Below are 27,881 nucleotides of genomic sequence, written 5' to 3'. Positions count from 1 at the left end.
ATTCCTGTCTTCTATATTCATATTTCATCACACGCACAGAGGAGCTGAGGGCTTTGTCCTTTCTCTGGCCTGTCAGCACCTCCTCCCTCCTCCTCCTCCTCCTCCTCTCGGCTGTCACTGCTCCTTACTTTTGGTATTTTCCTACTTCAAACATATGATGACGTACACACACACACACACACACACACACACACGTCTGTGACAGGGTGAAGTGTCCTCGTTGACCCGGGGGTCCCTAAGGTGTAAACAGGTGAAAACAGCTGACAGTCAGCTGTTACACCGGTGTGATGGCTTCATGATATACTGCGTGGTGCTGCTTCGATTCACCACATTAACCGGACCGGATCAACCGTTACGACTGTAGCGATAACCTCTGATCACGGGCCGTTAATGGGCGTCACATTGGAGCAGTTGAAGCGTCGGTCGGGGTTGAAGCGCTGAAGGCAGTTGAAGTGTTCAAATGAAAAGGACTTGAGCTGAACGTTGAAACCCAGCAGGCAGCATGTAAACGCTTCAAAGTAGTTCAACTAACGGTCGACAGGAGCAGCTGAACGCAGTCGAAGTGTCAAGTTAAGGTTGAACCGACGGAAGAGTTTAAACTGTCAGATGGATTGTAAGCGTGAACACTGAGCGTAGTTGAAGGCGGCGGTAGATGACGTCCGCGATCAATCGACATTGATTTCAATGGAAGAAATACGAGTTTCCTCTTTAACGACGTAAAGCTACATGAAGCGCCCTGTTCACACAGCTGTGCATACAATACATGTCGTCTCACTCACCGAGTTTAAGGCGGAATTTAAGCTAATAAATCTAATTCTCCGGCACGCGCCGAGCGCCGCGTCTTTCATCCGAAACCCACGACGACTTCCTCCGGGCTGCAAAGTTCCTAATGAAGATGCAGTTAAGTGATTTGGGGGAACAGACGATGGCGAGAACTTCATTATTCCCCGGCTCACAGCCACTCGAGTGGAACACGATATTCATAATTGCTGTCGGAATCAACTCGTGCCGGTCCCGCTACCGGGAACGTACGAGGAGCTCAAATTGAGGCGGTCTCCCGGGAGGGGGAGGCGGGGGAATACGAAGTGATCAAATTAGTTCCGTCCTCCTGGCGGTTTGTAAACAACCGCTGATCAACAACACTGTTTCTGTTTGCAGGCAAATGACACGGAGGCTGCAGAAACACACCCACGCTCACAGCCTCAGGGCGACGCACACACACACACACACACACACACACACACCCACTGACTTGACACTGAAAGTGACACAAACTCGCTCGCACTCGAATTTGAATCCTCCCCCATTTCTCTGGATATTTGTATCAGTTGAACTCTAAAAGGAAAATGGGATTTTTTTTTTTCGGCCATCATTTTTGTGGTTGAGAACACCGGACATCTGGGAATATCTTCAGATCTCTCTACTCAGTACAAACAGAAACAGGAGAACGGTTCGGTTCTACTCTGCCGACTTAGTAACAAGTCTTTAATCAAGACATCCCTCTAACGGAGCGTCCCCCGTGTCGGACGAGTGATGCTGCCGTCTTCACAGATCTCAGCAATTACTTTGTCCAAAACAAAAGTAATCACAAGCGACACAAAGCGTCCCGTTCGCACCGCGCAGACACAAACGCACACCCGGCGTGGTGATCGTCCACGGAGCGATGTCAACCGCCGCCGAACGGAAAAAAAAAAAACTTTACAAAAGACGAAATAACAGCGATCGCAGCTGCTGCGGCCTCAAGCTGTGCGCTGGGAAACGTGTGCGTTAATGTGTGTGTGTGTGTGTGTGTGTGTGTGTGTGTGTGTGAGTGCTGTGCATCTGTTTGAGTGCGTGTGAGCGTCAGCGCGGTGGGATTTGCTGTTGCTGTGCCAAGACTAATTAAGTCTCTGTGTGTGTCTGGATGGTCCTCACTGGTGGAGGGGATTCTGATTGGTCAGTGTGGAGAGGAGAGCAGGAGAGGGAACGAGGGAAGAGGAGATGAGAGGAGGAAGGGGGAGAGGAGGAGAAAAAAAAAAAAAAAAAGGAGGAAGGGAGGGAAGCAAAGAGAGGTGCGGAGGAGAGGAGACCGGGAAGGGAGTGTGTGTGTGTGTGTGTGTGTGTGTGTGTGTGTGTGTGTGTGTGTGTGTGTGTGTGTGTGTGTGTGTGTGTGTGTGAGAGCGCGAGGGACAGCGAGCGATAACAGAATGAATCATATCTCAGCCAGACACAGCACCGTTGTGTCACTCAAACTTCCCCCCAATCTTTGTTGTGATTGGCCGAGGCCCTATCTCCACAGCAGGTGCAAAGGGCTACACGTCGGTGCACAAAGCAACTCTGCCGACACACACACACACACACACACACACACACACACACACACGTGCACGCCCATGCTACCGGCCGCACAAAGACACACGCTAACGAATCCTGTTATGCTCAGCCCCGTACGAAACGCTTAATTCAGGAATAAAAGAAGCGCCCGAGAGAGCCGCCGGGCAAGCTATTGATTGAGTGCGTGCCACCCTTGGCCCCGCAGTAGCCACCCGGTGTCCCGGTCCGGTGTCTAGGAGCTATTAGCGCTGACAGTAAAGAGACAGGCAACATGATAGCGGATCACTGGGAAGCTGGCAGCCTCCGTCTGAGGGGACTGCGGGACTTCTTCAAATGATTTCCTGCCCCGGCTTCTTGTCGAGTTAAACTGATGTGCGCACGGGGCGCTGTCATCTACCGCTCCCTCCTCCAGGCCTCCGCTGACGGGAACGCAGTTTGTATGGATGTGGATGGTTGAATGTATGTGTGTGTGTGTGTGTGTGTGTGTGTGTGTGTGTGTGTGTGTGTGTGTGTGTGTGTGATGAATTGCAATGATGTTGGCATTTTAAAAAAAAGAAAAAAGAAGGGGGAAGCAGTGGCGACATCGTCAGTAGGGAGACTGAATTTCACTCCTCCATCATTGTCAGTTGATTCCTTGGATAAATCAAACTGAGACTAGAGAAAGACTGAACGTTTACTTTACGTCATTTGTCCAGAGTCCGCTCTAATGCAGCGAGGAAAGACCTCAGTCGTGATGAGTCAAACGCTTCATCTTGGAAACGCTGCACTTTGTGTTTTGCATGCTGGGCTGGAACGACCCGCTGACCTCCGGTTCTGACTAATGAAGTGAATGTCTTTAAAGCTGCATTCTCTCTAGTGTCCACCAGGGGGCGACTCCTCTGGTTGTATAGAAGTCTAGTCTAAAATGACTCTACTTCTCTCTTGATTTATTCCCTCAGTAAACATTGTGAACATGAGTTTATGGTCTCAGTCTCTAGTGAACCGGACCGTTCCGGGTGTTGTTGAACAGCTCCGATTGAGCCTCTTTGTCTGGATCGGAGTTCCTCAGTTGCTCCGTCTGTACTTCCTAATCCGCATGTGGACTCCCAGCTCGTTGTGTGAGCCGTGTGATGGATCGGAGAGGACTCGCACCTTGTTTTGAATGTTAAACTTTTCTTTTCTCTTCGCTCTGAGACAGATATGTTGTGACTGGAGACCCGGCTGTGACCACATTAGCGCAGCGTGACTCCTGCCTCTGAGCACCTCCCCCCCCCCCCTCCGCGCACTTTGTCCTTTTCAAATATATAAATAATCAAAAAATAAAAAAACAACAGTTGATTAATTTCCCCTCCGATGCACCGCGGCAATCGCTAATGTCAGAGGAAAAAAGGGAAAAGTTCAGCCTCTCGCCTCTCACTTCCATTTCCGACACTCGCGCTTCACACCGTCTGATCTCCTCAATCCGCCGCTAATGCTCCCTTCAGAGTGCCCGTCGCTTTTTGAGCTACCCCCCCCCCCCCCATCAGACACAGTTTAATGGTGACAGCCGTTCAATCGGATAATTAACATCCGTTTAACGCTCATTACCCGGGATGTATTTGTCTCGTTTGATTTGTAATTACCAGGCGTTTTTCACAGGGAAAACACTGCAGTAATGTTTCCTTTGTGACGGCTTCATTGATGGGATTGATCTGAACCCGGCGGGGAGGCCAACGGGGGGGGGGGGGGGGGGGGGGAACGCACACGGACCGACCGGAGATATCGACACTGTGCGTCTCCGTCTGTCCCCCGCGTCAGCGTTCTTCAGGCAGACGGAACCTCTGACAGCTCCAAGTGTCTGTACCATGAATTCATGGTGATTTACACACAAGCGCTGAATTAAGCTCATTCACATGTACCGCGTACACAAAAGAAGTTGATTCCATAACGGAAAAACTCCACATGTTTTCTACAGCAGCAGACAGATGTGAACTCATTCATTCTCAAAGCATTACACTTATATGCATTAAACTTGCATTTATTGATTTTTTTTGGGGGGGGGGGGGCAAAATTCAATAATGAATTCAAAAGTAGTGTATTGTGCACTTTTATTTTGAAAGTACTGCTATATGGACAAAAAGGTCAATAACATTTAGTTTGAAACACTTTAAACAAATCAGGTTATTTTAACAGCAGTATTCTCTTTACACAGTAGCAGATATAATACAGTTATAATGATTCTGATCACAGATATTCAGCCTTTATCTTCATGTGTAATAGATGATATTTAAATACACACCTTTAAAACTGCAAACCTATCTACTTCATGTTTTTATGTTTGTGAAATTCTCAGTAGGATAACTAAATGATGTATATTATACATATTACAAACAAAAACACTTTAAAAACTTCAACAAAAATAATGTAAATGAATCATTTATTTTTTGGCTTTTTTTGGTATTTTGGTCAGTCATATGCAACGCTGAGTACCGTGTACTATGTGTGGTATAAGTTATAAATGTATGTTGGTACATAGAGGGCGATAAGAAGCTGTACATGGAGGGACTTAGGACCCAGGGGAATGAAGGTGAAAGAACCAGGAAGAGACGCCACACAAACAGCTGTTCACCGCTAGCTGCCGGTTCTTGTGTTAAAAATGTCCGCTTAATAAAAAAAAAACTGCGTTAATGTGCGATAAAATAATTGTCGGCGTTAATTAATGTGTTAACGCGATAATAACGCGTTACACGCCTCACCACAGTATGTTCTCAGCTAGCTAGCCGCTAGCTTTGTCTGTCACTTGGTGCCGGTAGAATACATGGAGCTTCTCCACCTTCTGCTGAAAACACTGAACAAAACAAAGAAAGGGGAAACATCCAACCAGGCGGTAAAACCAAAGCAATTAGCTAAAAGGCGCTAACGCGTCTTGTAGAGCCGCTGGGCGAACGCAGTGTGCTAATTGATTCCATCGTTAACGTGCAAAAAACACAGATTAGTGTAGCTGGAGGTAATAGCTGTCACCATGCTATTGTTGGCTGACACCAACACGACAAACAGCCCCTGAAACGCAATTTAGCTTCCGAGCTAATGTTCCCCTCTTGTCGTCTAGTTAGGTCACATATCTCATGCTGAAGTCGAGTCTTATTCTTCAACACGCTGGCTAACAAACATCCGTCCTTATTTGTCTATAGCAGGTGGACTTTGACTTCCATGATTAAATATGCAGTGATCATATCTCCAGGGGAAACAAACAAACAGTTTAGAGTTTGCCACGTTTCTCCGGCTGATTTCTTTTCGGTTTCAGTTGCAGCCTAAATGTTTTCGTCGCCTCTAATAGTGATTGCAGTGACTGTCTGTGTCGTCCTCTGAGCCCAACACAAACGGGCCACATATCTATCTATCCTCCTTAAAGGATCCTTAACCAGTCCCATCCAAGGCCATCCATCACCGCGCAACCCGGACGTGCCGCAGAGTAAATCCGGCCTACCTCAAATTAGAAGGCCACTCATTTGTCGAGAGCGTACGGCGGCGGCTGAGGCAGAGCAGGCGATCCAGCTGTTCGTATCTGGACCGCGCGCCGTAACAGGAGGGACGACGTGGATGGCTCGTGTCCCATTTCCACAGTTGATCTCGCCGACACGTTCATCCATCACTCGGACAGCTCCGGCGGCTCGTTAGCGGCTTGGCGGCGCTCCCCGGGGAGCCAGACGAGGAGCCGTCGGCTCACTCTGTCGGCGGATTTTCGGAGCGCGCTCGATTCTTTTTTACGAGGTCGACGCCGAGCGAAGTCTGGGACGTCAGGACTCGACGTGTTCCCGAAGCACACGGACAACTTCTAGATCTGCTCTTGAAGACAGATATACGGTTAAAGGAACATTTGTGTCACTTGCTGTCCTGAAACCCAGTTTGCTGCCGGTGTTGCTGGCTGCTTTACTGTCACGCCAAAATGAATTAAAGAAAGATTACATGAACCGTTCTGCACAGTCACTTCATCAATATGTTGAAAATAAAAATGAAACTGTCCAATCACAGCCATGGGAGGAGTTTATCATTGCAGCTCATGACTGATGTTTTATTATAGTAGATATGGTTTCTTTGACTCCATCTTGACTCATACTTTAGACTCTAGACTGCTTAGACTTGAACTTTTCTCTGACTAAACCTAAAGCTACAGTTAAATATAAAGTCAACATGTGAGCTGGATGTGTTTCAAACAGTCGAGCCGGTCGTAGCAAACGTACTGATTTTACAGCTAAAAACCGAAAATGTGTCTGAAAACATTTGAGGCAAGAAATCAATAATAAAATCTTGATTCTTATTAGTGTGACAGTTTGATCAGAGTTCAGAGCTCTGTGATGACGGACGACTCCTAGAGACTCCTAAGCTGTGATTGGCTGTTTGTTTGCTGTTGGATCTTGAAGCAGAGCGGACTCAGAGCCAGCACCGGATGGGAGCTTTCACCGGCCGAACCCAGGTTACACCCCCCCCCCCCCCCCCCACACACACCCCCCCCACGTGTTTATTTACTCACTTATACAGGGAATAAATCAAGGTCAGCACACAACGCCGCACACGGCTATTAAGATTCATTGTAATGCAAATTCTCCCGTAGCGAGCGCGCTCCACTGACAGGTGCTGACACGCCACACGTGAACACACACACACACACACACACACACACACACACACACACACGTGAACACACACTCGTGAACAAACACACATGTGAACACACACTCGTGAACACACACGGAACGACGCGCGCGTTCACCAACGTACAGATTCTGTAAACACGTTCCGTCAACCGCTGCGACTTTATCTGTTTCTATATCGCTTGTCTGAAAAGTCCTCTGCTCATCAGTTTTATCAAGATGATTGTACAGTAAAATGAAACACACACACACACCCTGAAGAATATTCAATCATATTAAGAACATTCTGCTCTGAGCAAACCGACGAAAAATAGTTTTTATTTGTTGAGTTTGGGATGAGAACGGGGCATTAAATGACACGAGGAAAAGCCCTCCTAAGAGGGCTCTTTGAACACATGGTGAGATGGTGAATGTAGGTGAGACCTCACAGAGTTCAGGTCATCATCCACGCCGTCGACAGACACTCCTCTGGGCAGGAAAGAAAAAGGCTCACTTCCTGTTTTGTGTATCTGACAGATCTCCTCTCGTGCTCGTCTGTCCTTGACTTCAGGTCTCCAACAACGACGCTTCAAAAAGACGCGTTATATAAAATATAGAGCATGAATCCAGAGCTGAAGCTGAAGCTCAGCTCGTTAGAGGACCGCCCAGAAGCCATCGATCACCTCGCTGCTTAGAGGTGTCAGCCTCTCTACTCTTCTTCTACCGATGGTGATGATGATGATGATGACGCATTTGAAAATCATATCTTAATATTTCCCTCCATCCAGAGCATCAGAAGTGAAGTGAAAGGTTATCACAGCTGGTCTCGACACAGACCGCCTCCCCCTCCCAACCCTTTGAATATTCACCTGGCGCTGATAAATTCATGTTGTGTGCGGTTACTGCATCAGACACGCGGCGCATGCATTATCATAACCCTTGTGTGTGTGTGTGTGTGTGTGTGTGTGTGTGTGTGTGTGTGTGTGTGTGTGTGTGTGTGTGTGTGTGTGTGTGTGTGTGTGCAGAACTCCCGGTGAATCTGTCAAGACGCTTCAAAAGCGCTTCGCCTGCCTCTCCGCTTGATGAACGAGCCGCTTCGATGTTTATCGTGACCGGCTTCTCAACTCAGGGGGTTCACAAAGAAACATCAAGGGATGGAGGGATGGAGGGATTAACGGGATAAAGAGGGAGAGAGAGAGGGAGAAAACAGTCCGGCATAAACGTAGAATAGTTTCTGGCTCCGGTTAGTTGGGGCCCCGACAGCGACGGAGGAGAGCGCCACTTTAATGCAAATCAATTAAAGATTCAATATCCTGGTACTTAATGTCGCTCAAAGATTAAGACGTTCACACTTATTTCACACTCGGTTTGGCAGTAGCCGACACCAGAAGCTTCAGCATGTGGAACTGTAGATATCCAGATGAAATACTGAATAATCATCTACCGTTATAAAGAGAAGAAGAAGAAGAAGAAGAAGAAGAAAAAGGGCCATTTTCAGATGCCCTGCAGACATCAGCAGGTTTTTAATTAACGATGTTCTTATTGGGCGTTACTTAGAGTTAAACAAGTGGAGATATCTCCTCTCGCTCCACCGCCGAGGCTGTGATCACTCTGTCATCACTTCCCCAAAAACCCTGTAGACTTTAGAAGTAGAAGTCCATCTGATCGGAACCGTGTTCAACTCCATTTACCAGACTCTGAAAACATGTGGAAGAACCACGATGAGAACCAGCTGTTGGGTTCACAGGACGGTCGTCACTGGTGACGGCGCCTCACGAGTGTTTCTTTGCTTCTCGCGTCATTGGTTCATGTTTCCTCTCCTCTTCTTTTTTACCACTTCACTTCCTGCCTTTGTGTGTTTTTCCCGCTGCTTTTGATTGCCCCGCCCCCCCACTGCTGATCACTTTCACCTGTCCCTCGTTAGCCCTGATCACCTGACCTGATCACCTGGTCTCATTCCCTCCAAATGTGTCTCTCTCTTCAAATACCAGCCTAGCTCCTTTGTTTGTTTTACATTTAAGATATAATATATTATATATTAAAACTACCCAGCATCATATTTGAATTGAAAGCTCCACCTTGAACAGACTTTGAGTCCATTTTAAGTGCATTGTGGTGACTAATGATGGTGATTAATAGTGTTACTATTAATAGTAAATCTATATTAATAATATTATGATACTCATCGGTGAAATACACGTTTTCTAACTGCCTGCTTTGCTAAAACAGCCGAGGTTGTAGAGAATACAATGAATAATCAGGTGAAAAACTATCAAATTAAACACCATTATGCAGGATATCATGGAGATCTAATCACATGGTTGAATAGCACATCCAGGGTGTGTGTGTGTGTGTGTGTGTGTGTGTGTGTGTGTGTGTGTGTGTGTGTGTGTGTGTGTGTTTGTGTTCTCTGCTCAGTCATGGTGAACTGTTGCATGTGTACTTTTCGGGTACAAGCATCGACGGAGGTTTCATTCCATTTCAAACGCATCCAAGAATGTCTCAGTCAGGAGCCCAGAATACATTTTTAACGATCCGCTTTGTTATAATTTCACTCACGTTGGTTATCCAATTTCATGGTTCTTTCAGCACCTTTTGAAATCCAAAGCACCTAGAATGGCCCTCTGTGAACTCCAACAAGAGAACGGTTAGGAGGACACGGCGTCTGGAAACTAACACTCGGCATTCTGGGTAAAGGAAGAGCGAACGCGAGCGCGGCCCCGGCGACTGCTGCTCCTCTCTGAGCGCGTGCAAGGTTTGCCGCCGCCCCCATTTACCGTGGCAGAGAAGCCTATTAACCGCCTGGAAAGAGAATATATTTATCAGAGCGAGCCTCCATTATTAATCAGCGCGGAGTTAAAAGTGAATCCGTATCAGAGGAGCTGAATAGGGTTGAAACGCGGTCTGGATTCTGAAGGGGGTCTCACTGGGAGTATCAACAGTGCAGAGCCTCTCCAGCCCAAATCTGAGCAGAAAGAAATACCACTTTCATCTCCCCTGCTCCGCGGCCTCCACGGTTACAAGGCCTGTAATTATACATAGATTTGGAGGATGGGGGGGAGTTATGTCCTTAAAATGATTGCTGTGGAGGAGATGACACAGTTTTGAAAATGTTGGTATGCACAGGGTGTGATTGACGCCTTTCTGGCCACTCTCTCCCTCTCAATGTTATCACGGCCTGAGTGATTATGGGAGAGCAGAACCCTCTCTTTACTCTCTCTCTCTCTCTCTCTCTCTCTCTCTCTCTCTCTCTCCCCCTCCCTCTCTCTCCCTCTCTCTCTCTGCAGCCTGTGAGGTGGGATTCTATAAGCCGGTGGCGGGCGATGGCCTGTGTGGTAAATGTCCTCAACACAGCCACTCGGAGACCAGAGCCGCCCTCTCCTGCCCCTGCGACTCCAACCACTACAGAGCGGCAGATGACCCACCAGCGGCTCCGTGCTCCCGTAAGCACAAACCACACAAGATCACCTGATCCCACAGGCCAAGGCCTACGCACACACACACACACACACACACACACACACACACCCGCAGACAACACACGGCGACTTGCCGAATGCATCTACGTCTCAAAAACCCAACTAATTTCTGTTTGACCAAACCTCCCGCTCTCTTTTTCTCCAGGCCCTCCATCTGCTCCGGTGAACGTCATCTCCTCGGTCAACGGGACGTCGGTGAATTTAGAGTGGGATCGTCCTCTGGACACCGGCGGCCGCAGCGACCTGAAGTACAGCGTGTTGTGTCAGAAATGCTCGGGGGAAGGGGGGCCCTGCGGGGACTGCGCGTCCTCCCCGGGAGGCGCCGGCGCCGGGAAGGCCGGCGGAGGGCCGAGCGCCAGCGTCAGCGGGATGGTGGAGCGCTTGGGCACCGCAGCGGTTCGATTCGTTCCCCGCCAGACCGGCTTGACGGAGCCCTGGGTGACGGTGCTCAACCTGGTGGCTCACACCAACTACTCCTTCCGGCTCCTCGCCATGAACGCAGTGACCCACCTGAGCAGCGAGCCGTCGCCTTACGCCTTGGTCAACATCACAACGAACCAGGCAGGTAGGGTTCGGAACAGTGACAGTTTCTCATCTCGGAGGCTTTGGCTCACGGCACACACTGGCCTTCTATGGAGCTCACCAACACCTAAACTCACTGTGCATCCACTGTCCTGGGTTCTGCTACTGTTCCCACTGTGTCAGGAAATACATCTCTATAAAACCTACTGCACTCTACCTCCTCAGCACCATGTAGAGACCAGCTGGTGAACACGGTAGAGCATTTAGCAGCTAATCAGACATACATTTTAAGTTGGTGGAGACCAAAAACAGAGCTAAAAGAAAGTGAATATTGGACTTACACCGACTAGGTGGTCAGAAACAAGACTCCAAATGAATGATCATGTTGCTCCATGACTGTTGCATGTCTAAATAAGCAACTCTTTGCTAATAAGTTTGCCATATCAACTTAAAAGTTGACCAACTGGTCAAAAACTCTCTTATTGCAGTAATGTTCCTGCTACATAATGGGCTACAACATAGCCAGAAGCGCCTCAGTATGACTTCAGGCCCCGGTTCTGCGGTCGTCTTGGAGGCCCTTCCCTTCCTTCACAATATGCGACATTAATTCAGCACCGCCCATCAGTGGACAGCGACAAATAGTGAACGGAGTGCCCTCCTGATCAGCGAATTTGTCGCTGTCCGCTGATGGGCGGTGCTGAATTAATGTCGCTGTTGCATATTGTGATCACATAGCTTTGTCTTGACTTATTGCTGACATTTTGTCTCATATTGATGAGCTTCACATTGTGTGTACTGATCAGCAGGGCACTCTGTTTACCATTTGTTCCGGTCCGCTGACGGAGGGAGCTGAATTAATGTCGTGAAGCGAGGGACGGGCCCCTAAAACCAGCTATTTCTGCACATAAATATTCACGACGTTTTATCTCGCGAAAACATTTAGCTTCAATCCATATTTGTTGGCGTTTAGCCTTTTTTAAAAACTACATTTCCCTTGCCAGCCCGTGCATTAAGGAGCCATTGTGCTCAGGGTGGTATTGATCGTATGTACTGATGTGAGCCAAACATCTCCAATAACTCAAGAGTATCGTGACGTCCAAAAGCACACCGAGCGCTCTGTGAAATGACAAAAGAGCCCAAAGACAGGGTCTGCCGCTGTAACTATTTTTATTTTCAAGATAATAGGATTACAGCTGTGGTTTGTTCTCCACCTGTCGCCCCGTTTGCATCCAAGCCTTCCAGGTTCTTGGAGGTCCAGGTTTCAGGTTGTTTGCTCCTGTAGAGGAGAAAGACTTCAGACAGGACACGGGTTGTTCAGGGCTGCCCTGAAGTGAGATTCGGTAGCTGGTAGCATAGCAGCATGTGCAGACATTCAGTAGCTTCTGCATGTAAACGGATGTGTTGGAGACATTGACGCCCCAAAGCTCATTTAAAATGTCTCTCTCCACTACTAGCTCCCCTCCAGAACCGTGTGTGTGTGTGTGTGTGTGTGTGTGTACACAACAACTAGGAAACATTAGTTTGAGTTCTTCTGCCTTTACTGCGATCTCCTCCTCAATGTTCTCGAGCTCGGCTAACTTTTCCTTGCTGTGGGTCCTCGGGGCATTGGACTTTGTAATGAGCTTGGCCAGCCTTGCCCTCGGCTTCTTCCGCAAACCTGTCTGGCCAGACCTTCAGAAAACCTCTTGGATGGTTTTTCCTTTTTCTTATTTTAGGTCCTCCAGGAAATCCCCCTGCAGCCTCTCTCTTCTGGCCCTGCGCATCAGACTCCAGCTTCCTCCTCCTCCTCTCTCTGGAGGTGGACGCGGTGCCCAGACCAGGCTGGTGCCACAGAAGTCAGGAGCTCTTTTGTGAGGAGGAACTTTAGTAACCTCCCCCCCTCCCCCCGGTGTGGAAGCTTGTGTGTCTCTACATCCTTGTTTACAGAACAGCCTCTCTCCACAAAGGCCTGTCTGTGGGACAACATGGCTCAAAGCCCAAAGAACCACAGAAGAAGATGTCCAGCCTCTCTTGTATCGACGGGAAGGAGAGGAACTCTGCTCCCACGGGACGGGAGGGCCTCAGACTGTTGGAGAATGACATCAACTAAGAAACATCGATCTATTACTTTATATCAGCAACTTATAGTGGTCTTCTGAACAATATGATTCTGATTAGGGTGACGTAGTGACCTCTCCTTTGATAACGTCTAAGCAGAAAAACATCTCAAAAGCAAATTCAAGTCCCTAAATGTATCATGAAGTGTGTTCATCATAATTCTAATGCATGAACTATGGTTGAAGACTTATTCCTCATCTACACATCAATGAGGTCTACTCAGTGACAAGAGCTAATGCCACCCATAGAAACGATTACCTTGATCAAGTCTCAGCTGAGGGAAGGCCTCGCCGGCTAGTCTGTTGGATCCTTCTTCACAACAAGGGGTTGAAGGTCCAGTCATATAGAAGTGAAGTGAAGAAGTGAAGACGAGTGGATGCTTCAGGGCTGCTTCTGTCGTGTCGAAGGGTTTCGGAGTTTTGGTTCCTCTCACAGAATCCTTATACTGGTGAAGTGATGGTCCTCTCTACGGGAGCGTTTCTATTCTTTTGTTACGCGTCCTCACAGTAATAAGAGACATGACCATGACCTTAGTACAGCGTACCATCCGTGGCTTTATGCTTTTCTCACTTCTCATACGACTCTCTGACCCAAACGATCCACATTGGAGCGGCCGTCAAACTCGTTATTTTCCACACGGTCAGTGTGAAGCAGTTGGAGGCCCTGGTTTGATGGTGAAAGATGTGTTCACTGTGCTGGGAATCCTCACATGACTCAAGTTGTCACCGTGAACCTGTAATGTCCTGGTTTCAAATCTGACCCTGAATCTTTCACTGTAAGCTCTCCAGGAGAACAGAAGTCGGTTGCTCAGTTGCAGCCACATCATCTTCTAGTTTTGAATGCAGCCTTGGCCCTCGATCACACATACGTCTCTCTCTTACTGCCAAAATAACCATCTTTGGATGGAATGTGCTGCATCGACGACATTTCTTTTTTGCTGATAGGGAGAAACAGGTTGGGGCCACAAGCTTTGTTTCTGTGAGGACGAGTGGGAGCAGCTGCCACACAGCAAACAGGACTAAACTCTTTGACATCAACTTTGTCTGCATTGTGATTCATGTTGCTGTAATCATCACACCCTGTGCTTGATTGGTGGACATTTAGTTTTCATCTTTTAAAAACGTTTCCTCAAGCCGCTCGTTTGCGTCCCTGTTTCCACACTGCTGCAGTTTATTTAATGCTCAAACTAGAGGCACTGAAAGTGTCCTGAGAAAAACGAGCGTAGTGAATGGAGTGCAGTAAACACAGTCTCTGAAACGCAACATAGTTTGTAGCACCGATAAAATAGTGTCGACCTGCGGGTTGAGGCAGGTCAGACGTGGGCTGATCACTTAGTTTCAGGGACTTGTTGGGGCTGAAACCACATGATGTGAACTAAGAGCTTATAAAGTCTGCACCAACTAGCCCAGCTCATGATTTCTCACCCTGCCAGAGTGTATGTCAGGATGAAATGATGTCATCGCCTCGTCATACACAGCGGTCACGGAGGATCCCCATCTTGAGCTGACAAAGCAGTAATCTCTCCTGTTTCTCGTACAGCCCCCTCTGAAGTGATGGCGATCCGGCAGGAGAACACCAGCCAGAACAGCGTGATCCTGCTGTGGCACGAGCCCGACCAGCCCAACGGAGTCATCCTGGAGTACGACATCAAATACTACGAGAAGGTACCGGAACCAGCCGTTTGTAGGGTTGCTTGTTTTCTAATATGTATTCATTCAGGCAGGGGGGGAGAAGTGACGCCGTCTCTGCGGTACCTGGAGAACATAAGCTCCTTGTCTTCAAAGGGCTGAACTGAGCCCAGATATTTGTGAATGCGGAGGAGTGGTTGGATAGACTCCGGATAACTTAATCCCAATAAAAAAAAAATCAAAAAGGTACCGCCGGCAGCTCAGCTAATTGAAAGGAAACGAGGGTCGAGAGAGGAGGATGAGCCGGCGTGGATTCCACCTCAGCCAAAGTGACGGTGACAGAAAGCGGCTGACGGGCGCGTAAAGCCTCGCGACGGGCTAATTGCCGCGAACGTGCACATGTAGTGTGTGTGTGTGTGTGTGTGTGTGTGTGTGTGTGTGTGTGTGTGTGTGTGTGTGTGTGTTTGGGGTGATAGGAATCAGCTAATTGCAGCGGGAGCAGCCTGGAAACAGACAGTCTCATAGCCAAACAAGCAGGACGGCGCTGGGGGAGTGATGGAGGATTAGCTCGTCTCTTGCGCTGGCGTCTTAATCTGGCCTCGCTCTGGGGGGGTGAGACGACCGCGGGGGGGATTTCTTCAAGTGGACAAGTCAGCAATGTGCTTTCTTTAAGGTTTCTATACGGCTGCACTTAAACAGCGATGAGTCACAGCGAGGGTGGCGGCCGCTGCAGCAGAGGATGATAATGAAGACCAAAAAAAAAAAATGTCTCTCATTTCTGCACCCGGCACTTCTTCTTAATTAGGCTCTTATCCTTTTCCGAGGACACATGAATGATTCACTTATTCTGCTGTTTGGATGCACCTTGCTCCTCCTCATTATTGCTGAACTCGTATTACCTTCCTCCCTCATAAAGACGCTGCGGCAGCAAGGCGAGGACGGCGGCGGCGAGGACGGCGGTTAATGATAGACTTCATTGTCGATCGAGTCTTCACACCAATAAATGTGTTCCTCGTAAACAAACATCCCAATTTAATGAATATGTACGCACACAAAAAATAAACTTTGCACGGCAGATAATCTTGAGAAGTTCACATTTGAACATACGAGGCATCACAAATGAATTATATGAAAGGAAATAAATAATCCTCAAAGTACCTGTCAATTCTCAAAAGATGCCTGAGGTAATTACCTGCCAATTACATTTGAGTGGCAGACAAGGTTGCATTCATTTACGCAACGGCAAACAGTTTAGGAAATCTAGTGAAAGACCCCAAACAGCAGGGGGGGGGGGGCTGTTAATGAGCGGCATGGTTTGACCGTTTCCACCAAGAGACTGGAGCCTTCCGTTAAATCCTTTTGGACTGATGGCGTTGCTTTAAGCGGTGGTTGACCAAAGACACATTAAAGTACCGTGGGCCCCTTAGCTACAGCTCTTTCAACCCCCCCAACCCCAAATTCGACACCGCACTCCCTTGAGCTCCGAGCGACACACCTACCAAGCGTGAAGTGGATCAGATGAACGGTTGTGGAGATAAGCGATGGACACACAGACGGACAAACAGAAACTCCTTGATTTACAGTTAGACATCAAAATATCCATCCATATCCATATCCTTTTATTTTTCCCCTGACATTCTTGGGACTCCTCCCTAAGTGTAACTGTGAAGTGTTCATTCTCACACGTACCCTGACCAACATGCTAATTTCCCCAACAGCTGACCACTTAAACGTGTCCGTTTGTGTTCCAGGACAATGAAGCGCACAGTTACTCCACTCTGAAGTCTAGAAACACCAGCGCCCGGGTGTCGGGCCTGAAGCCGGGCACCAAGTACATCTTTCAGGTCCGAGCCAGAACGTCGGCGGGCTGCGGACGCTTCAGCCAGAATGTGGAGATCCAGACTGGGAAAGCAGGTGTGTGTGTGTGTGTGTGTGTGTGTGTGTGTGTGTGTGTGTGTGTGTGTCTGTGTGGTGGTCTATAAGAAACAGAAATACATTGTGTCACAGAATTGTTGCTGAAAACCTGCTGCCTGCCCCCGAGCCACGGGGACCCTTTAGCGGTCGTATGCCGTTTAATGCAAAGGTGTTCAAAGACTTCCTGAACCCAGGCCAGGCTGCTCAGCGTGGTCCTGGGCTGAAGTGTCAGCGAGGCGGACAGCCGCCCCGGTCCACCCCTCTGTTCTATTGATCTGAGCTTTGTTAGAGGGTCACCGCTGTCAGCAAAACCGCAGCCTATCCCAGGGCTGGGGGGGTGGGGGGTGGGGGGTAGAAGTCTTCATGAGTCTGTCCACCTGAGGCCAGAACAACACTGAAAGTTAGGACTCACTGAAAAAAACTTTTATTGGAACATTTTTCTTTCCTAATAGGGGATTTGGCAGAGAACCCGCAGAGCAGACTTTAGGTCTGCGAAGCTAAACCTCCCGCCTGGTCGGAGTCCCAGTGCTGTTTCACTGACTAATGGTCTCCCTCCATTCTGCTGCTCACTGGACCCAGACTCTGAAAACAAGAGGACTGTGCATGCCCCCCATACCATACATGCTGAGTAATCAATAAGTCCTAAAGTTTATGAAAACCAGGTTAGCCTTTCTTTCCCGTTGTGTTCAGTCTTGCCCAACGTTGAAGCGTTCGTGGTGACCGTGTTCATCTCAAGGCTCTAGGGATGGCGAAGATCCAGTACAGTACAGATGTTCATGGTCCCCAGAGGATGAAACCTACTGGTTTTCTGTGATCATTTACCTTTGCTCCAGGGTCGACGGCAGGCTGAAGCTTCCAATTGTCCCGTAAAATGTATCTACTGTGTCTTCTTTAATTAATGAAGCTACAAATTCTTGTTTATCTCGTTGGACCGTCCAGCCTGCGTTTGTGTGTCAGCGTGAACCGCAAATCTCCCGGCTAACGTGGAGCGTTGTGTTTGCGTGTGTGTGTGTGTGTGTGTGTGTGTGTGTGTGTTTGCAGCTCCTCTGCGCTACAACACCATGACCATCATCTGGATCTGCATGGCCCTGGTGTCCAGCCTGGTCACCTTTCTGGCCATCATCATCTGCAGGAAACGGCAAGGCTACACTTTACCACACTACCCATCGCTGCTGTGTGTGGAACACTTTCTTACGCTACTCTACCGTATCTCTTTGTGTCAATGTTGCTTGTGATCAGTGTGTGCACTGTGTTTTTACTCACCTGGTATTGCCTGCAAAGTCAAATTTTAAGAGTTATTTCATCCAAAAGTAGGGATGGATCTCGTTTCAGCCTTTAGTCTCCTTTGCCTTGTTGAAATGTTGATTTTCTTTAGCTTCTCTCATCTCCCCAACCCTCCCGGTCCTCTCACCTCCCGCCTTGTTTAGCTATTTTCCTAAATCCTAATTTCCACCTCGTAGTGTATTTAATTATGTTGATTCATGTCCAGTAGCTTTGCAAGCCAAACGTTCCCACTTATCCCGTCACCCCCACCCGTCCTCCCTTTTTTTGATGTTTTCAACTTACATCTCTGGAATGCTGCATCGAATAATTAATTCCAATGCACTTAATTAATTCGTATTTCGCTGCATATTAAGTTTTTCATTTCCATTCTGTTAGAGCGGGGAAGAAGGATTTAAATGTGTAATCCAGGCAAAATCATGTTGTCACAATGTATTCAATGCAGTTAAGATGGGGGTGCAGAAAAGGAAAGCTTCACTGATGGTGGAGTTTAACGTTTAAAATGCTCATTTTTAATGAATACCCTAACGATGACGTTAAACTGATGAGAAGAAACCAACAGCTACGTGAGGCAGAAACCACCGGGGTCAGTTTTACGGCCCGTCGCTCCAAAAAAAACCCACAATTATACACAATTATACTTCATCAGACCTTTTTACTGACGGAAGAAAAGTCCTGCCGTGTGTTTGGCTCCGTTAGCTTTATTAGCTCGTTAGCTGTTAGCTCTGTTAACCAAAATAGGCTCATAAATTAGCACAAAACGTGCTAGGCTGATGGATCCGGCAGTTTGCGATATTAGCCGTGGACAGACGGACAGACACAGGGATGCACACACACACACACACACACACACACACACACACACACAGGGCCAACAGTGCTTGGAATGTGAAGCACAGTGACGTTTTTACGTCACTCCCCCTGCATAAGTGAAATTGAAACTTTATGATTTAAGAAAAACATAAATAAGACAAACCTGTATAGTGATGCCACATGTAAAAAGTTAAATAATTAGAAGGCTCGGCTCCACCTTGTTGCCGGTGGAAACCCTAATTAACAGGGAGAACAGGCTGTCAAAGTTAATAATTCACTATGAACAACTATTGATTTATTCATTTTGAGCCGAGTTTGATACATTTTGTACAAATGTTTCACTATTGTCCTGTATTCATCCCACTGTATGTTTGTGTGTGTGTGTGTGTGTGTGTGTGTGTGTGTGTGTGTGTGTGTGTGGTTTGTGTAGACACTGTGGCTACAGCAAAGCCTTCCAGGACTCTGATGAGGAGAAGATGCATTACCAGAACGGTCACGGTATGTTTGGCCCCACTCCTTAATTATAACCACTAAGCGCACATATTGATTAGACAGCATGTAATAAAGTTCATCCTACGAGCAAAAACAACCTTTCATCATCGTCTCTCTCTCTCTCTCTCTGTTTCTCTCTCTCTCTCTCTCTCTCTATCTATCTCTCTCTCTCTATCTCTCTCTCTCTCTATCTATCTCTCTCTCTCTCTCTGTCTCTCTCGCTCTCATATGTGACCGAATGCTAATGCTGTTTATCTTAGTGTCGTTCCCCGACACGAGGTTCTACATCGACCCGCACACGTACGAGGACCCCTGCCAGGCGGTCCACGAGTTTGCCCGAGAAATTGAAGCTTCCAGGATCAAAATAGAGAAAATCATTGGCTCAGGTACAAAATAAAAAAAGTGAAACTTGTGCACCACACACACACACACACACACACACACACACACACACTCATGCACGCGCTCACACAGAGTGAGAATCATCGGCCGGGGCTAACTTAAAATCATTGGCCGGTGTAAAGGCTGCGGTGTGCAGCAGAGAGGAGGATGGCGGAGCGGAATCAGAGCGTTGCGTGGGGCTGTCAATCAAAGCCCCTCAGACGGGCGGAGAATACTAACGCCGTGCTGCTGGATGTGACTCCTGCAGACATGGAGAGAAGCGTGGACGAAGACGAAGACAAATAGACAGTCCCACTTTAAAAGTTCTTCTGAGATAAGCTTTAATGAGAAAGAGGCTGATGGAGGATTAGCTTACTTCTACTTTTGCACATATGGATTTCTCTTATCTAACGCAGCAAATTAACTTAAGACACATTCACCATTATATGTTATATGTGGCGGAGGGGGTGTATAGTGCATTAATGGATTCCTCTCTTGTGTTTGTGTTCAGGGGAGTTTGGGGAGGTGTGCTATGGACGCATGAGACTCCCGGGGAAGCGGGACATCCCAGTGGCGCTGAAGACCCTGAAGGCGGGATACACGGAGAAGCAGAAGAGGGACTTCCTGGCGGAGGCGTCCATCATGGCCCAGTTTGACCACCCCAACGTCATTCGCCTGGAGGGAGTGGTAACCCAGAGTACGCCACCGCTAAATCTATACATGAGCGTTAATGACGTTGTGTTCACGGTTATTGACTGTGATGTAAGAGTTATGACTGTTACAGAGCATGATGAATAACAGTGAAAGGACATTTTTAGTATGCATAGGCTTCACCAAGCAACTGTGTGTCATGTAGACGACTCGCAAAGCTGTCCAGGAAGTAAGCCCGTAGTTATTGTGAAGTGGACTTGGGCTGAAGAGCTTAGAGGAAAAAGGGTTCCTCGAGTGATATTTAAAAAGTATTAAATATGCTGCAGATATGTGGTTCATCCAACCCGTCTTATTCCAACCTGGTCACAAACGAACGCTTGGTCACGGCGCCTTCTTTAACTTACCGGGGAGCCCAACGCGGCAAGCTATGGCGCGTTGGGCTCGTCCTGGTGAGGACCAGGACAAAGCGTCGCTACTTGAGGACCTGGGAATGAGGCCGGGCTGGTTTAGCGTAGGAAGGAGTCCTGAAGGTTCCTGTTTGTTCCCTCAGGCAAACCGGCGATGATCATCACGGAGTACATGGAGAACGGCTCTCTGGACTCCTTCCTCAGGGTCGGTATTGAAGCAGTAAAGGTTCTTGTTTTGCTTTTCCTTTTGACTCAGTGTAAAGTGATTCTTCTGTTCTCTGTTATTGAGTAAGTGTCGATCTTTTCCTTCACCGTATAACTGCTCATCATGTATTACGACTTCTTAGCAACCTTTCCGGTGGATTTCCAGGAAGGTTTAACGAGTGTTGGAGAATTCTTCTCAACCCACGGAGCCGGATGTACTCGGTGATACGTGGTTTTCACAGCAGAGCAACATCACTTCACTTCACTTGCTATTTATCAATAGAGTCACTGTTGCCAGGCACCAGCGGTTCAGAGCAGCACATGTGGAAGTTTTCTCTTTAACGAGACACAAGTTGATTTAACGCTGTGTCACATCGACAATGTCAAACAGCTCCAGTATTTGCTTATATGAAGATAGCGTGGATTATTACTTCATGTTTTCTTCTCTTATCTGAACCCTCCTCTCTATCTTGATTAACATCTCTTCTGTTATCACTCTCCTCATCGGTTCTGCTGCTCTACCTTCACTTCTTGTGATCTGCCATTAAAACTCTCTCTCCATACCTCCTCCTCCTCCCCCAATCTTTCTCTTCTTCTCTTCCTTCCTACCCGCAGAGGCACGATGGCCAGTTCACCATCATCCAGCTGGTGGGTTTGCTGCGCGGCATCGCGGCCGGTATGACCTACCTGTCTGACCTGGGCTACATCCACAGAGACCTGGCTGCCCGCAACATCTTGGTCAACAGCAACCTGGTGTGTAAGGTGTCTGACTTCGGGCTGTCCCGGGTGCTGGAGGACGACCCCGACGCTGCATACACCACCAGTGTGAGTTTTCACATTGAGGCAAGCATTGATGCAACGCACACACACACTCACACAGCTCTTTAGAGGAAGCGGCCGAGCACGCGCAACGGGTATGAAAAAAACAACCGCAGGTTAAGACGTACATGAACTATTCCACTTAGGTTGTGTCAACGTTATGTGTCAAAAAATGCAGTTGCAGCCTCGTGTAAACTTGCATATTAAGAAAACACAATGAGTTCCAGCGAGGAAGACTTTTACGGGTTCTTAAGGGCTGCTGCAGCCATTCAGTAATGCTCTTCCATTAAAGGAATACCAAGAGACAGTTAAAGCATCAGAGCCTGATATATCCGGACGGGTGAAATCTCCAAAAACCCTGGAATCCTACATCTCCCATAGTACAACCTGTAGCAACCAATAGAACACTCATATGACTTTAGACCAGACCACAGACCACGGTCCACGGCCTTGTCTTTATTCTTGGTAACCAGCTAGCAGTGAAAGCATCCCCTCTTTATGGTGTGTTTGACTCTAAATGGAGCATAATGTACTAAATGAACATCATGCTGTATTGAAGAAGACTGTAAACTAGAGATTGAGACCATAAACTCATGTTTACAATGTTTACTGAGGGAGTAAATCAAGAGAGAATTAGAGTCATTTTAGACTAGACTTCTATACAACCAGAGGAGTCGCCCCCTGCTGGACACTAGAGAGAATGCAGGTTTTTAAAGACACTTCCACATTGGCTTCACCCGGCAGAACCGGAGTCTGCTGGGCTCTGGTTATCCCAAGCAAAAAAAAACATATAACCCTGATGATGTCATCCATTTTTAACAACATGTAATTTCAGTCCTTGCTTTCTTAGCCACAACATGTAATGCCTTTAGCAGCAAGTACTTTATAGTACTTTGAACCTCAGACCTAAAAATCCTTCAGATCATGTAAATATAGCGCAATGCCAAAAGACAACGTCTTTACAGCCGTCACCTTACATTCATCAGATATACAGTATACCTTCATATTTTGTCAAATTAAATTGACATCCTATTGGTCCTATTTGTCATTCTTGAATAACTTTTATTGAAGAAGTCAGTTCCGCTGAAAGAAGCATCAAGACGAGCGTTAAAGCCGGAGACAAAAGCAACACAAATACAATCAGCAAAGTAACATCATCTCTGCAGCTGCTCCAGCAGAGAGCAGTCCAGCATTAAACCTACAGCCCGGTGAGCACAAGTGTATTAAACCTTAACTATAAAATATAAAAAGAGCCTCCTTCCAGAGTCTGATGCTATCAGCTCACAGCAGATGGAAATCAGCGTTTGACACATTTGTCTGTTAAAGCACGGCAATCAGATTACAGGAAGCTGGGTGATTACATGCAGCGTCACTCAGAGACATGCTGCTTTAGGGGGAAAAGGGATTGTTAATGACGATATTACAAGACGCTATATAGTGTCATCTGGAAATTAATGGCTGATTATGGCTGATGATAAACACGGTTCTTGTTAAAGTGAATTTAAAAGCGGCCTGTCGTATGGAATCTGGCAGCAAAGTCACTCTGAAGGCGTTGCGGGTGTTGAGGTCTCGAGTGAAGGTTGCAGGTCCTCCGGTCGCGTTGCCGGTTCTCGTGGTTTAGCAGGACGTCGGGCGTGTGTGTGTGTGTGTGTGTGTGTGTGTGTGTGTGTGTGTGTGTGCGCCTAATGGGCTGCGTTTTGAGAGCAACCTTCAAATGTTTAACAGAACCCACTTGGGAGCGCTTTGTTTGTTTAAGAAGCGACGCGTCCATCCGTCAACCTAATTAAGTGTCACTTTTATATCAAGAGTAAAGTGGAAGTAGTTCACATAACTTGCAAACATTTGCAAGTTTATTCTGGTCCGACACATGCGCCTGTTTACTCATCTAACCACGGCGTGTCTTAACTTTAAACTTTAAAAGCACTGATTTCAGCTAGTACTTCACTCTTCTTTATGCTACTTTTTACTTCAATGTCACCTCATTTCAGAGGATAACTGTGTATTTGTATTTACTCCAGTATAGGACTGCTATAGATACTTTGTTGTATACTACGTCTATACAACTACAGTAGTTAAAATGACATATAAATGCTGTGGGAATAGTAATACATCGATAATATGCTGCACATTATAACACTATGAATGAATGAGTACTTTTGCTTTAACTACATTGTGATAATACTTCTGTACCTTTACTTTAGTTAGTTAGTTAAGCCCCGGCTCTCATAATAGGTCTATAATAAACTGTGTAGTCAGAATACATTCAGACCCCACAGGACCAAAAATGTCCCCATTGAAACCCATTAAAACCTCAATGTGTGATCCCACGTCCATCACGGCATTAAATCAAACATTCTGTTACATCAGGCTGTTACCGTGTTCTACCAGATTCATCCACGTCCTCATGTTACTAATGACCAATGCATACGATTGTCTTGGTTTCCACTGTTGGAAGCGTTACTGCTGCATTTTGGAGCACAACAAATCAATATATCGTGCTAGTAACTTGACTGTGACTCTCCAACATACAGTATACAGAAAATAATTACATTTTTGTGGGGCTTAAAAAACAACAACAGTGGTACAAAATTGTTTATTAAATCATGTTTTGACCACCGGATGTGGGGTCTACCCTCCCTGGTAAGTGTTGAGGCTGAAGAATTGCATGTCTTCTTCACCGTCCCCACCTGGATTTAAAGGTTAAGGCCGGCATCAATCTATATTTTCCTTACTGTCAACAGATCCCAGTGCAAGACCAAAATCAACAATGCATCGCACTGTCTGTGACCCTCAGCTCCAAACCCCCTCCAAGAGTAAAAGAGTGAATCTAGACAAACAAATACAGTTTCATTTTAAAGGCTCAGTCATTTTCATAGACAGCAGTGTTCAGCAAACTTCACTACGGAAACATGTCAATCAGTGCAACAATGAGGCTGATTTATGTTGGGGTTTTTTACAGATTTTTGGACGATAATGGAGCCATACGGCATAGAAGAATAAAATATTTGAATTAAATAATAAAATATATCAGGCCTTTAATACAAAGAGTGCTTTTAAGTAGAATACATTCTTTGACGTCTTTGGTCTTTTCATGGGGTGATGATATGATAAGAAAGAATATAGAACATAGCCAAAACTAATCCTTTATTCTGCGACCATGAGTTGGATTCTATAACTAAAGAAAGCCTGAAAGGCCCCGGTCGATCATTGTTATTCTGCCAACAGGGCGGGAAAATCCCGATCCGCTGGACAGCCCCCGAGGCCATCGCCTACCGGAAGTTCTCCTCCTCCAGCGACGTGTGGAGCTACGGCGTGGTCATGTGGGAGGTGATGTCCTACGGAGAGCGGCCGTACTGGAACCTCACCAACAGAGACGTGAGCAGCGCCGTTTGTTTCACCAACTAGCCTTAACCCTTCGCCTCAGACACTGTAGCCTCGCGCCTATTTTGTTTTGTGTGCAGGTGATCAAATCCGTGGAGGAGGGCTACAGGCTGCCCGCTCCCATGGGCTGCCCCGGTCCTCTGCACACGCTCATGCTGGACTGCTGGCAGAAGGACCGCAACGAGAGGCCGCGCTTCTGCCAGATAGTCACCGTTCTCGACAAGCTAATCCGCAACCCGGAGAACCTGAAGTCCATGGACACGCTCTGCAGGTGGGTGGGGCCGCTGAGTAGATCCGCGTTTGCGTCGCGTCACATGCCGAGGAGTCTTTTGATTCAATTTGGCCGGGCGGTTTTCATTTAATCAAATATTGGTTCGCGTGATTAGCAGCGTAAGCCGCAAAAATCAAAGCGGGACGCCGTCTGCGTGGGGCTGAGAAGACGATCCGCCGGACGCTGTCTGGTGACGGGCTGTTAGGCTGCTAAGTAGCCGTCCTGGTGTGGGAGCCGGGGTGAAGCCAATCTCATCCCGCTGATTTAAAACATGAGCGCCGCTGAGATAGATTTGCAGTCCAAAAGTTTCCCTCGAAGTTCTCCGGCAAATGAAGCCAGGTGGTTTTCCAATAAGCTCACTCCTGATGGACGCGCTGTGAGTAACAGCCCGGCTGTGATATTGACATCGATCCGCGGCGAATCCGGGAGAACGTTTGAGAGGCAGAAGACGGACCTGCGTAAATTGCTCAGTCCGGATCCCGGGTCCTACGGAGCCGGTGGTGCGTGCATCTATGTCAGCGTGAGGAAGAGGAGAAGTGTTCAGGATTCATCCCTTTATAATCTACCCAAAGCAGCCATCCTGCAACCACAGCCACCAGCTCTTCTCTATCATTTTAACCGCTATTGATTTTCTGCCTCAGCTACCAGCACGTACCCCCCTTCCTTTACCCTCTCGGTCGCTCTGCCTCTTGCTCACTTTTTGCCTTTTTTTCTCATTTTCGGACTCCCTTGAACTAATCTTTTTGTCTTCCCATCAATCTTCTCTCTCTCTCTCTCTCTCTCTCTCTCTCTGTGTCCATCTATGTCCATCCGTCTCTCTCTCTATTTGTGTCCGGCAGTTTAAACAGTCCTCCACTGATGGAGAGAGCGATCCCCGACTTCAGCAGCTGTAACTCGGTAAACGACTGGCTGGACACCATAAAGATGAGCCGCTACAAGGACCACTTTGCGGCGGGGGGTTACCAAACTCTGGGACACGTCATAAGCATGAACCAAGGGTAAGTGCTGACGGTGATCAGAGGCGATGGTCTTCTCAGATAATCAGTTAGACTGCTGTCATGGTTCTGCATTTTCTTTTGTTAACTGCCACCTCTGCGGTTCGATCTAGCGGTTCGATCTTCCATTGAGCTCCAGTCACAAGCAAGATAAACCCTCAGGATCTTATTTGGTTTCTATTTCAATCAGTCTTTAAGTCTGTCCTTCACCACTATCATCATCTGTCCTTTAATTAGCAAGGGGAATGACTCTGGTCCTCTCGCAGCAAATCGTGCATTGTGTCTAAAATAAAAGCTGATATCCAAATGATTGATCATGATCATTTGTGCTGGCCACAAACAAGTGAAGAACTGGTAAAAGAAAAAGCGAGTGAATTACGGAAATGCTCCTTCTTGAGGTCCGCTCGCAGATTGTACATAATGAATATATATATATATATATATATATATATATATATATATATATATACTGCTTACTGTTATATGCACCAGTTTTGAGACTAATTAAATTCCATAGCATTCAATTAGGAAGAAATTAATATAAACTAAGTTGTTTTAATCAGTGTGAACTGAACTCTTAGGGGCACGGGAGGTTCAGTTGGTTGCAATCTGCAAACTCACCACTAGATGGCACTAAATCCTTTTCACTGCTCATTTAAGTAGATATTATATTTACACATCCAGCAGTTAGAGAGCAACATTATCATCATATCATGTTAACTCTGTTGGCTGTTGACGTACCAAAAGGCCTGAGAATTCACTTTTTTGTCATGGATCACTACAACTCAGATTTCTGTGTGTGTGTGTGTGTGTGTGTGTGTGTGTGTGTGTGTGTGTGTGTGTGTGTGTGTGTGTGTGTGTGTGTCATGCAGGGACATCCAGCGGCTCGGAGTGACACTGATGGGCCACCAGAAGAAGATCATGACCAGCGTCCAGGTGATGAGGGCGCAGGTCCTCAACAAGAGCGTGCCGTCCGTGCACGTGTAACTCCAACAGTGAGGTTTCTCTCTGCTAAAAATCTAGAACCCCAGGCTTCAACAGGGCCGAGAGGGACTCCGTGGAATTTAAGACGATCCAACGAACGGGAGAGGAAGATGTGCGGGAACTTTACGAGACTTTCCCCCCCCCCCCCCCCCCCGAAGAAATTGAAGAACAAAAAACGGGAGAGGTTTTAACTGTGGAGCGGGTAAAACACATGACTTCTTCGGGACAAGTCCAACCTTTTTTTTTTTTTTCCTATCTGAAACCCATTTTTTTAGTTCAAACATCTTGTTTGTAAATGGAAAGACTGCCTTAATTACCACAAATTATTTTAATTGAATCGCCAGCGGAGAGAAGATAATTTATCAGTCCTGAATTTATCAGAGAAATATGATTTAGTAAACCAGACGATAGTACATGGACTGATGTAGAGGGTGGGGGGGCGGGGGGGGTTCAAATATTCTGATGGTACAAGCTCGAGGAGACTCGAGGCCGAGAGAAGTGGAGAAAAAAGTGAGATAGCGCTCACCCAAGTTGCCAGATCGTCTCCATCAGCGGAGAAGACCTATTTCACCCCGAGGCTATTAACACCAACAAGAGGCACATTTCTCCGCCGTCTTAACGTTGATGAACGACCCCAGGAGGAGCCCCGGAGCACCTCGT

General features: G+C 47.2%; 1 protein-coding gene across 2 annotated transcripts in view; it reads left to right on the top strand.

The window, feature by feature from the left end:
• Window positions 1-27,643, top strand: part of epha8 (eph receptor A8) — a 68,743-nt gene extending 41,100 nt beyond the window's left edge. Inside the window, exons 7-20 of one of the 2 annotated variants that reach the window (XM_068711878.1) lie at window positions 10,190-10,345; window positions 10,527-10,946; window positions 14,540-14,664; window positions 16,380-16,542; window positions 17,584-17,680; window positions 19,067-19,134; window positions 19,389-19,514; window positions 20,021-20,206; window positions 20,711-20,772; window positions 21,387-21,596; window positions 24,816-24,965; window positions 25,052-25,242; window positions 26,082-26,240; window positions 27,110-27,643. In XM_068711878.1, coding sequence (XP_068567979.1) covers window positions 10,190-10,345; window positions 10,527-10,946; window positions 14,540-14,664; window positions 16,380-16,542; window positions 17,584-17,680; window positions 19,067-19,134; window positions 19,389-19,514; window positions 20,021-20,206; window positions 20,711-20,772; window positions 21,387-21,596; window positions 24,816-24,965; window positions 25,052-25,242; window positions 26,082-26,240; window positions 27,110-27,224 — 2,228 coding nt within the window. In that variant the 3' untranslated portion in view covers window positions 27,225-27,643. Of the gene's footprint in view, window positions 1-10,189; window positions 10,346-10,526; window positions 10,947-14,539; window positions 14,665-16,379; window positions 16,543-17,583; window positions 17,717-19,066; window positions 19,135-19,388; window positions 19,515-20,020; window positions 20,207-20,710; window positions 20,773-21,386; window positions 21,597-24,815; window positions 24,966-25,051; window positions 25,243-26,081; window positions 26,241-27,109 lie in introns of both variants that reach the window. The other variant, XM_068711877.1, reaches the window with a different exon arrangement.
• The last annotated feature ends 238 nt before the right edge of the window (window positions 27,644-27,881 follow it).

Source organism: Cebidichthys violaceus, unplaced genomic scaffold, assembly GCF_023349555.1.
Source record: "Cebidichthys violaceus isolate CVI_PGR_0920_01 unplaced genomic scaffold, fCebVio1.0.p SCAF_17, whole genome shotgun sequence".
In the NCBI taxonomy this organism is placed as follows: Eukaryota; Metazoa; Chordata; class Actinopteri; order Perciformes; family Stichaeidae; genus Cebidichthys; species Cebidichthys violaceus.
Note: the sequence above shows the minus strand (reverse complement) of the source record. Positions and strands in the feature narration are given on the sequence as shown.